This window comes from Ursus maritimus, unplaced genomic scaffold (assembly GCF_017311325.1).
Source record: "Ursus maritimus isolate PB19 unplaced genomic scaffold, ASM1731132v1 scaffold_2, whole genome shotgun sequence".
In the NCBI taxonomy this organism is placed as follows: domain Eukaryota; kingdom Metazoa; phylum Chordata; class Mammalia; order Carnivora; family Ursidae; genus Ursus; species Ursus maritimus.
The window spans coordinates 71,068,755-71,080,300 of record NW_024424452.1 but is presented as its reverse complement, the minus strand read 5'-3'; the positions used below and the strand labels follow the sequence as shown (position 1 = coordinate 71,080,300).

General features: G+C 49.0%; 3 protein-coding genes across 3 annotated transcripts in view; 1 reads left to right on the top strand and 2 right to left on the bottom strand.

The window, feature by feature from the left end:
* The window catches only part of LOC103669118 (F-box only protein 27-like), a 2,082-nt gene extending 1,866 nt beyond the window's left edge, over positions 1-216 (bottom strand). The window contains exon 1 of the mRNA XM_040634495.1: positions 211-216. Within this exon, the coding sequence (XP_040490429.1) occupies positions 211-216 (6 nt within the window). The remainder of the gene's footprint in view (positions 1-210) is intronic.
* LOC121103647 lies at positions 28-1,911 on the bottom strand. The gene is made up of 3 exons (XM_040634494.1): positions 1,834-1,911; positions 868-1,575; positions 28-591 (listed from the first exon to the last, which is right to left on the bottom strand). Exons 1-2 carry the CDS (start codon positions 1,909-1,911, stop codon positions 928-930), a joined length of 726 nt encoding a protein of 241 aa, XP_040490428.1. The 3' UTR covers positions 28-591; positions 868-927.
* Positions 1,807-11,176, top strand: DEGS1 (delta 4-desaturase, sphingolipid 1). Its single transcript, XM_040636142.1, has 3 exons — positions 1,807-1,991; positions 6,632-7,374; positions 10,472-11,176. Exons 1-3 carry the CDS (start codon positions 1,910-1,912, stop codon positions 10,616-10,618), a joined length of 972 nt encoding a protein of 323 aa, XP_040492076.1. The 5' UTR covers positions 1,807-1,909; the 3' UTR covers positions 10,619-11,176.
* The last annotated feature ends 370 nt before the right edge of the window (positions 11,177-11,546 follow it).

Below are 11,546 nucleotides of genomic sequence, written 5' to 3'. Positions count from 1 at the left end.
GCAGCTTTAAAGCTGCTGGATATTAAGTTTGCCACCCAAGGTGGCTGGAATTTTCCCAGCCATAAGGACGAGATTCCACTTCAGAGATGAGAGGCCTTCTCTAAAGGGACCAATAAAGTCCCTGAGGCAGAAAGGAGAGGAGACAGGGGCTGAGGGGACTGGGGCTGAGCAGAGGGCCTCTGGGGGGAGGACAAAGAGCCCCTCCAGCACCAGCATCGCACCAACAGGGGCAGGACTGCCCTGTAACAGCAGTACGGAGCTCTGAAGGAAAAACTCTCTTCTAGTAGTTTGCAGAACCTGAAGAGGGGGCCCAGCAGGACCCTCGAAGAGATCTTGGAGTACCCAGGATGCCAGGGAGGTCATGTCCTTGGTTAACGAGGAGTCCTGGCCAATGGTCCCAAGCCCAGGAAGGCACCAGTCAGGCTGTTTTGCAAGGACAGCCCTCGACTAAGACAGCTGGGCTCGCAGGACTATGCTGGAGTTGGTGACACGAGCTCCATAGTGACCAGCCCAGGACTGCGCGTCCTGGCCCCAGTGTTCAAAAGACACAAAGCACACGCCCATCCTGAAGTTGGAGAACACGTGGGTGACCTGAAAGCAGACGTGGATGGGATCCGGTGAAACAGAGAATTCATCCAGGACGTTCTGCCTGGCATCTAGAAGCTGGACACGGAGTCCGTACTCACAGCCACAGTCGTCTCGGGCTCCCCACCAGTCAGACACACAAATTTCAATCCTGCCCCTATCTAGCAGCTCTGGCCACAAACCCTCCTCCTCCACGTCCAAGACCTGCTTTTTGTTACACCAACTGTAGGAAGACACGAAGCAGGTCTGCGAGGAGGCCCCAGGCACCGGTGACAGGTTTACCTCCACCACCCAGCCGTCCCCGCCGTGCTGCACCGTCCAATTCTGGAGGCCTTCCCGGCCTCAAGGGTTGCGGATGAGGTTGCGTCCGATTGGTCGGAGCTCGCACAGGCGGCTCAGGAGAAAGGGCCTCTCGTCTCGGGCGGTGGGCAGGCAGCTGCGGATGAGCAGCAGCACGGCGACCTGCTCCCGGGCCAAGATGCGCAGCCACAAGGCCTGGCTGTCCACCAGGGCGCGCCAGCCACGCCACACCCGGCGGCAGCACGCCAGCAGCGTGCGCGGGGGCACGTGGCTCAGCACCAGCAGGAGCAGCTCCGGGGGCAGCTGGCTCAGGTCCAGCGCCTCCTCGGGTTCAGGCTCCCGCGCGGGGACACGGGCGCGCCGGCGCCGGGAGGCCCAGGCGCCCACGGTCCACCCCAAGACCAGGTGCGGCGGTGACCTGGATCGGAGCCCAGGCTCCTTGCCGGCGGCTCTCTCCTGTCGTAACAATATCTTCCTCTTTGTAGTTTTAGCTAAAGTTCCTTTTGTAAAGGAGAAGTAGTGACTAATTTTGGAACAGATGGCCCTCGCAGAAGAGGCTGTGGCCTCGACTGTCCATGACGGGGCGGGGCGGCCGGGACACCAGGTCCCCGTGCCTTCCCTCTCAGCGACGGTGACTTCTCTCTTAACCTCCAGCGGCTGCGCGCCCTCCTCCGCCTGAGGTTCCGCTTCCTACAGCAGCCGAGAGGCGCCGTCACGGACCCACTCTGCACAGCTCAACAGCTGGACTGCTCCGCGGCTCGAGCGGGCGGTGGACAGCCCGCCCGTTCTTTCCACCGACGCTGATGTCACGGGGGCGGGGCCAAAGGGGTGGGGCCAGCGCGACCAGACCGTGGGGCGAACCACTGGGCCGGAGGGGCGGGGGCTGTGGGGGCGGGACCAATGGGCCGGCGGGGCGGGGCGGGGCGGGGCCCCGGCCTCCGTCTTCACCGGGAGCAGCCGCCGCCGCCGCCTCGGAGGAGCTGGGCCGGAAGAGAGAGCCGGAGCGGGTCCGCCAGCCGCCGCCATGGGGAACCGCGTTGCGCGAGAAGACTTCGAGTGGGTCTACACGGACCAGCCCCACGCCAGTCGGCGCCAGGAGATCCTGGGTGAGGCCGGGCCCGCGCCCCGTTATGTGCGCACGGCCTCCCGCCGCCGGGGCGCGCTCTCCGCGTCGGCCTGGCGCCCGGGCGTCCGCGGCCCGTTAAGAGCCGGTGGGGGCTCCCGGGGAGGGGGCGGGAGTCCCGGCGGGGAGGTCCGGGGGGTTCCCGGCAGGGAGGGGGCTCTCGGGTGGGCGGGGGTCCCGGCGGCGTCGTCCCGGGGGGTTTCCGGCGGGCGGGGGCTTCCCGGCGCGCCGGGGCTGGTCCTGCGGCTCGGAGACCCTCCGGCACGGGTCCCGGGAGCGCGGGCGCCGGCGGGTGCGGGGCAGGGCGTGGTCTTGGGCCTGTGGGCCCCGCGCGTTCGCGCTCCCGGGGGCGGACGTCCGCGAGCGGGCTTGGCCCGGGGCGGCGGCGGGGGGCTGCGAGACCGGGGCGCCGGCAGGCCGGACCCGCGTGTGTGCCCCATCCTTCCCGCTCGGCGGCCGCGAGGACCAGTGCACGGAAGATCGGCCGAGCTTAGCCGGCTGCTCCCCGACTGCTCATTCTGGGCCCCTGGCCCAGGCTCGCTAGGCCTCGGCCGGCCCTGCGGGTGGAGGGGCGCTCAACTGCCTGGAGCTGCTTCCAGGCCGCTCCTGACGCCGGGGTCCGGGCATTGTGCTGAGTGGGTTACAGACACGACCCCGCTCGGCGATCGCAGTAACTAGTCCGCTGTATCCCCACTTTAACGACGATGAGTAGGTAAAGAGGAGGGTCACAGGGGTTACATGGCCTCCGAGGCAGATGCTCTCCACCTCCTTGAAAAAATCAGGGAACCAATGGGTGCTAAGTCGAATAGGAGGAATGATTTCTCACAAAGTCCTTAGCTAGCTTTTCTTCTCAACATCCATTTGCCCAGTGAGCAGACAAAGCCAGGCCCTGATTTTTGCTGGGGTGTCTAGAGCTAGAAATTTCATGCTTTTACAAATAGGAGTTAGCAGGTCCAATTAAAATGGATTTTAAAAAGTGGAGTCAGTAAATTGGTGCTTGAATCTTTAAAGCTGCTATTCAGGATAGCCTTTTAAGAGACTTTGGTTATTGGATGTGTGCTTTCTGTTTTTAATTAAAATGTATATTTTGCGAATCACTTACACAGGAGAGACAGCGTATGATACCTTTGATCTGTGCCTTAGACAATCAACATGCCCCGTAAGAACAATTTGGTCCACCTTGTAAAAACTCAATGCCTCAATACTGGAACTTAGCCATGGATTTAATATTCAGATAATCAAGGAAGTGAGAAGGTGCTTACTGATGCTTATCCTGACAATGAGCCTTTTCCCACACACTTGACATCACTGAATCACTTCACTTGGAAAGTAAAGGATGACAGATTCCTCAATGAAAATACAGTCCTTTTCCACACAGGTGCAAATACTGCTCAGTATCCCATTTCAGGAGTGCAGATGGAATAACCTCAGGAAAGATGAGAATAGTTAAATGATAATGAGATATTCCTGCAGTTGGTTGGGTTTTGGGGGGAGAGAGAGCCATGAGAGAACATGGATATGTTTTTTAACAGCTGACATCTGTATGCTAAATGTATATTTGGAGTTATATTAGAAGTTCATTTAAAAGGCATTTACTCAAGGGGCGTCTGGGTGGCTCAGTAGGTTGAGCATCTGACTCTTGATTTCAGCACAGGTTCATCTGGGTTGTGAGATCGAGCCCCCTTGTTGGGCTCCACACTGGTGTGGAGCCTGCTTAAGATTCTCTGCCTCCCTCTGTCCCACCCGCCTCTCTAAAGAAAAAATAAATCAAAAAATAAAAGAAAAAAAATAAATGACCTCCTTAATGAAGGCTAGGAACGAGCCCATTATTAGTGGGTCAAATAATGCAGCACAAGAAATGCTCCTTTGAGTGCTATACATCCACAGGGAAACGCGTTTTTTAACAGCTTCATTACAATACAATTCACGAACTGTAAAACTCACCTATTTAAAGTGTATAATTCACTGTTCCTTAGTGTGTTCACACAGTTGTGTAGTCTAAGTTTTAGAACATTTTTGTCACCCCAGAAAGAAACCCCATACTCAAAAGCAGTTCCTGTGTTCCCCAGTCCCACTCCTCGGCCCTAGGCAACCACTAATCTGTCTCTGTAGATTTACCTACTCTGGACATTTTTTAATATTTTATTTTATTTGAGAGAGAGAGCATGAGCAGGGGGAGGGGCAGAGGCAAAGGGAGAAAGACTCCCCACTGAGCAGGGAGCTCAACAGGGCTCAGTCCCAGGAGTGTGAGATCATGACCTGAGCCGAAGGCAGACGCTTAACCCAGGTGCCCCTATTCTGTACATTTCTTATAAATGAAATTATACAATCCTTGGTCTTTTGTGACTGGCTTCTTTCCCTTACCATGTTTTCAAGGTTCATTTATGTTGAAGTATGTCAGTATTTTATTCCTTTTATCAGCCAAGTAATAGTCCACTGTATGGCTATTCCACATTTCATTTATTCCTTCTTCAGTTGCTCAGTTGTGGGGTTGCTTTCTCCTTATGACTGTTACGAATAATGCTGCTATGAACCCTCACATGGAAGTTATTAGACGGATGTGTTTCCATTCCCCTTGGATAGCTGCCGAGGAGTGGAATTCTGGGTCATTGATAGCTCTGTGTTTAGCATTTTGAGGAACAGCCAGATTCTTCCAAACCAGCTGCACCATTTTACATTGTCACCAGCAGCATGCGTGGGTTCTGGTTTCTTCATAACCTGGTTACTGCCTGTCTTTGGCATTGTAACCATTCTAGCATGTGTGAAGTGGCATCTCATTTTGGTTTCAGTTTGCGTCTTCCTAATGACTGATAATGTCGAGCATCTCTCATGTGTTCTTGGCCATTTGTCACTTATGGTTTTGGTATAGTATCTAAGAAACCACGAAGGTTATGGAGATTTACTTCTGTTTTCTTATAAGAGTGTTATAGTTTTCTTGTATTGAGGTCTGTGATCTGTTTTGAGTTATTTTTTGTGTACGGTGTGGGGAAGGGGTCCATCTTCATCCTTTTGCACGTTGATAACCAGTACCATTTGTTGCAAAAACTCTTCTTTCCCTATTTAATTATATCGGTACCCCTTGTAGTATTGATTTTTATGTACTAAAATAAGCTTTGCAGACATTTGGTACAGAACTGGAGTAACTTGATTTGTCTGAGAGGATAAGGCATGTGAGTTTCATCATTTTAGAATACCTATAAAATGTGTATTGCCTTCTATCCTTTGTCAGATGTGTCAATTTAACAAGTTTTAAATAAGGTAAAGATACTGGAGCTCTGTCTAAACAGAAATACATAGAATTAGTATTTACTGAATGAATTCTTCAAGGAATTATTTCTTATCCACCAATTAATTGAACAGTTGTTATTCTGTTGTTGGAGAATTACTCCCTAAATGCTCATATTTTAATGAATGACTTGATAGGAAAATTAGTGTTAGACAAATTCATTTCTAGGCTGTAGGGTTACTTTTTTTTTGGTCTATTGCCTACAAAATTGTTAACATTTGATAAAATGAACTAAATCAACGAAGATTAATAGTTCGAGAGTGGAGAGAGAGAATGGGGAGTCATCCACTTGGGGCCAGCACCACCCTCATGTGGCATGTGGAAAGCTGGACTCAGCAGCCTGCCTTGCAGTGTAAGCTTTGGTTGAATTCCTCCTTTCACATGTAGAGAAAAGAGGATGAAGCTTGTCTCTTCCCTTCTTTATCTTTTCAAAAACATTCCAAATGACCTAGCTCAAGAAGGTCCTTCTTCCACTTGCTGTCCTGGGTCAAACGTACTCAGCAACACATAACACCAAAGGCACTCATCACACCTGGGCCTCCCTCTTGTGGGCTGGGGGGTAAGATCCAGAGAACAGTCTGCATTTGCCCTTATAGGACACTTGCCTGAAATGCAGTTTTTGCTCTTGGTCTTTTTCCTCGTACTTGGATAGCTGCATGTAGATTCAACAGCGCAAGTACGAATCTCACAAATTAGCAGTGTGCAGTTCTCACACATTATCCTGATTTCCTGATGACTGTCAGAAGGCCACACTGGCAAAAATCTTAGCTATCGGAAAGTCTAGAAATAGGGAAGTGGGTAGAAGTTAACAACTGGCAACTAGAAGTGATTCAGTCATTATAAAGGAAATGATAAAATCTAAGTATGTGTCCTCTGTAACAACTATATATCGTACGTGAGTAAGTACGTTGCATATACATTACACGTAAGTATATACATGTGTCGTACATTCTGCCAGACACTAGAATATATTTATCATTCTGTGATCTCAACTTTGCAAAACTTAGAAATTTTATATACAAAGAACTGTTAGGGCTGAAAAGGGAATTGGGTAACATGAAATCTTTACTCATTTGTGATTTTCTGTCTGTTCGCGTGGAGAGTCTGGATTTTGAGGCTAATTTTTCCTGCACAAATTTGTTGTGACATGGTATGCAGTAACTTTACTATTGGAATATATTCCTCCCTGTAGTGGTTAAAGTCTCTCATGGAAGGCATATCATGATTGGGACAAAAAAATTAATTAATGTGTTAATTTAATGGGTGTTGATTTAATTCTAATTGCAGAACTAGTGTGTGCTCTTCTCAGTTCCTGGTTTGTTTGTTTTTCTTCACAGCAAAGTATCCAGAGATAAAGTCCTTGATGAAACCTGATCCCAACTTGATCTGGATTATAAGCATGATGGTTCTCACTCAGCTGGCTGCCTTCTACTTAGTGAAGGACCTGGACTGGAAGTGGGTCATGTTTTGGGCGTACGCCTTCGGCAGCTGCGTTAACCACTCCGTGACTCTGGCTATTCACGAGGTTTCCCACAATAGTGCCTTTGGCCACTACAGACCTATGTGGAATCGCTGGTTTGGAATATTCGCTAATCTTCCCATTGGCGTTCCCTATTCAGTTTCCTTTAAGAGGTATCACATGGACCACCATCGCTACCTTGGGGGTGATGGCATCGATGTGGACATCCCCACTGATTTTGAAGGCTGGTTTTTCTGTACCACTTTCAGAAAGTTTATATGGGTTGTCCTTCAGCCCCTTTTCTATGCTTTTCGACCTCTGTTCATCAACCCCAAACCAATTTCTTACCTGGAAATTATTAATACTGTGATCCAGGTCACTTTTGACATTATAATTTACTACGTCTTGGGAATTAAATCTTTGGTCTACATGTTGGCAGCATCCTTACTTGGGCTAGGTTTGCACCCGATTTCTGGACATTTTATAGCCGAACATTACATGTTCCTCAAGGGACATGAAACCTACTCGTATTACGGGCCTCTGAATCTGCTCACCTTCAATGTGGGTTACCATAATGAGCACCATGACTTCCCCAACATTCCTGGAAAAAGCCTTCCACTGGTAAGTAAAGAGGTTCGAAATATATTCCAGTTTCTAATGGTTGTATGACCAAAATCAGTCTCAGCTTGCCCACTGTAAAAGGAATCTAATGGGGGCCCCTGGGTGGCTCAGTTGGTTAAGTGTCTGCCTTCAGCTCAGGTCATGATCCCAGGGTCCTGGGATCGAGCCCCACCCTTCTCCCCTTGGGCTCTGTGCTCAGTGAGGAGTCTGCTTCTCCCTCTCTCTCAAATAAATAAATAAAACCTTAAAATAATAAAACAAAAGGGATCTAGTGTATTTTGCCCTTCTAAGCTGCTTGTCAAAGCAAACGTCAAGTGTGCGTCCTGAGTGTGCACTCTTGAGTCCCTCAGGGGTCCAGATCTGCCGACTTACAAACTAAGTCAGAGATTGAGAAGGGAGTCCCTGCGTGAAGTGAGCACAAGTTCACGTAGGTTTCATCGCTGTTAATCTGATGGGCTCAGCTAAGATTTATGTGCTGCCTTGTTGGGAGATGCAGACGTCCCACGTAATTGGCCTGCACGGTAAATGAACGGTTTCCAGGGCGGCAAACTTTCTGCAGGCAGGGACTGCCTGTTCCCCGCACGGCAGATGTGAGTGTATTGTTCGTGGAGGACGTCAAAGAACACACTTTGATCCCATCCTTCCGTCCTCTGCAAAGGCCCACCTTCGTAACTTCACTTATCTTTCTAGTAAATTCTTTTATTAGACTTCCCTTCCTCAAAATGGGTGGCTTTTACAGTTTATTACCAAAAAATGTTTCCAAAATTCTAAAAAGGGGAATATGTATGAAAAGTAATACTAATTTTTCTTGATTTTTTAAGCTATGATGTAAGGGAGCTATTTTTTTTTTTTTTAAGATTTTATTTATTTGACACAGCATGAACAAGCACAAGTGGGGGAGGGGCAGAGGGAGAAGCAGGCTCCCCACTGAGCAGGAAGCCCAATGAGGGGCTCAATCCCCGAACCCTGGGATCGTGACCTGAGCTGAAGGCAGACACTTAACCAACTGAGCCACCCAGGTGCCCCATGGGAGCTAACTGTTGCCAAATATTTTATGCCATCATATCTACCCAATCGAATTTTATGGATTTCCTCATAAGTTTTTAACTATTATGACTGATTACAAACACAACATGAGAACTAAGGTGACCTCTGATTATTGACTGGATTCCCACTTGAGGAAAGAAGCATCTAGAGAGGACATTGGGTCGGTAGGGAAGCTTTAAATCGTAGTGCATCATAAAGAATATTGCGTTGATTTTAACTTTCTTGGGTGTGAAAACAGTATGATGGTTTTGTGGGAGAATGTCTTTGTAGGAGGTAGGGGTGAATATTGGGGTGGAACATTAGGGGTGAGCTGGCACATGTCTGTAACTTACTGTCAAAAGGCTCAGCAGAGAAAGCATATTATATGGTGTACGCCTATGCCGAGAGAGAAAGTGACTCTCAGTGGTAGTTCGTGGGCCTGGCTAAAGGGCATGGAGGTGTCTGTTCTACTGCTCTTCCAACTTTTCTGTAGGGGTCACATTTTTCAAAATAAAATGTTTGGCGAAAAACCAGGAGCCAAGTTTGAAAGCAGGTGTAATGTGCCTTGTGTCACCACCCGTGCACACGCCTGACGACAGGGGAGGCCTTGTTCGCCTCTTCCCTCAGGAAGTGAATGTCCACTTACTTTTTAAAGAGGATACAAAGCTGGTTGCCCTTTGAACAAAATCCGTTTTCAACATTAACCACAGAGTTGATCTGTGAACAACACGGGTTGGGATGCCAACTCCCCACAGAGTTGAAAATCCACATGTGACTTCTGACAGCCCCAAAATGTAACAACTGGAAGCCGAACCGATGATGTAAGCAGTTGAATAACACGTATTTTGTATGTTGTATGTGTCATATATGGTGTTCTTACAGTGAGGTAAGCTCGAGAAAAGGAGAGAAGACAGATTTACAGGACTGCACTGTGTTTACTGAAAACATGTCCCTGTATATATACGTGGACTCATGTGGTTCAGACCGTGTTGTTCAAGGGTCAGCTGTACCTTAACTTACAGGTTTCTTTCTTCCTTCCTTCCTTCCTTCCTTCCTTCCTTCCTTCCTTCCTTCCTTCCTTTCTTTCTTTCTTTTTAAAATTTTTTAAGAAAGATTTTATTTATTTGAGAGAGAGAGGGGGAGAGAGAGATAGCACAAGCGGGGGGAGGGTCAGAGGGAGAGGGAAAAGCAGACTCCCCGCTGAGTCGGAAGCCCAGTGTGGGACTTGATCCCAGGACCCTCGGATCATGACCTGAGCCGAAGGCAGACGCTTAACTGACTGAGCCACCCAGGCGCCCCCATCTCACAGGGTTTCTCAAACAGTCCCCAGTCTGAGAACTTGTTTGCTTCAGACATCACGTGTTGTAAGGCCCACGGTCAGCAGTGTCTGTTCCGTTACTACCCACTTCCTGCTGTCTCAGTTCTGAGCTGGGCTGATAGGTGTCCTCAGAGCTCTGGACTTCCCTTAACGGCTCTTCCTGTCACGTGTGCATCAGGGAGCATTCTGTCCTGTGTCCTCGGCAAATCCCTGGTATTTATTGGATCATTATACTGCAGGAGTTACAGTGCACGATGTTAATAGGTGTGTGTGACAGGGTTTCTTGTAACAGCTTTATTAAGATGCAACTTGCATAGATAGCTCAGCTGTTTGAAATACACCATTCAGGGGCACCTGGGCGGCTCAGATGGCGAGGCGTCTGCCTTCAGCTCAGGTCATGATCTCAGGGTCCTGGGATTGAGCCTCGCATCGGGCTCCCTGCTCAGCAGGGAGTCTGCTTCTCCCTCTGCATCTGCTGCTCTCTCGCATGCTGTCTCAAATAAATAAATAAAATCTTTAAAAAAAGTAATAAAATGCACCATTCAGAGCTTGATGGGAGAGTCTGTGGTCCTAGAGGGTGGAGTATATGTCACTGTTATACTGCTTTCTGCTGAAATCCCTCCTCTGCTGCTCTTACATATGAGTGTTTGGGGAGAGAGGAAGGTGTTTCTCAGTGTTTGTGTCCAGCGTTCGTCGGTCACGTCCGATCGGACTCCGCCAGCACTCATTCTTGCTGCGCGTTTGGCCTTGCAGGTGAGGAAGATCGCCGCTGAGTACTATGACAACCTGCCCCACTACAACTCGTGGATAAAAGTACTGTATGACTTCGTGACGGATGACACCATAAGTCCCTACTCGAGAATGAAGCGGCATCAAAAAGGCAAGGTGGAACTGGAGTGAAGGTCCTTATGGCTACAGAAATCCCTCTGTGGAGCGTCACAGTGGCTGGAAAGTGGGCTTCCTGCGTTATTAATGGAAGCCTGGCGAAGCGGAGAAGCTCCTCGTGCAGGTCCTGAGCGTGAGCCCCGCGGTCCCCGGAGCTTCCCCAGCTTCCCACGTCAGCCTGTCCAGCCTGCGTTCAGCTTTGCTCTCACGGAGTGTGTACGTCGCATCATCATGTTGAGGACAGTTTCCCTGACGTCTGACATTTTGTAAGCATATCATAAAAGAGCTTTAAAACTATTTCTAGTACATTATTTTCACTGTAAAGTTGTACTTTATTAAAACTGCTAATAAACTGAGCTATTAAGGTAGTATTTATCACATTTTCATACTTACTGTCTTTATCTAATATGGTACTGGGGTGAGTTTACTTTAAAATGCCCCCCCAAAAAGATCTGGAAATATCTTTCTCTGTAAGCTGAAGTTTAAATTTTTACTATTGTATGTGGAACTGAGATGACACACTCCTGAATCTTGCAGAGCCTCATAAATAAATAAAGGACTTATTGCGTTCAATCACGTCCAACACTGAACTTCTTTTTCAGATGCAGCGACTCTCCACGGAGAGGACTCCATGTCATTTTATTGCAGCAGAACGGGGGTGTGGTCTGACGGGGGACAGCTGGCTTCACGCGGCCAGTACCCTGGGCTGAACTGTCACTGGGGTAAATGGAGCGTGACATGGTGAAGTATTTTATTTTTTCATTTTTTTTTTTTTTATTAGAGGGAGAGAGAATGCCAAGCAGGCTCCACACCCAATGGGGAGCCCGACTAGGGGCTGGATCTCATGACGCTGAGGTCATGACCTGAGCCAAAATCGAGAGTCAGACAGACGCCTTAACAGACTGAGCCACTCAGACGCCCCATGGTGAAGTATTTTAAAAAG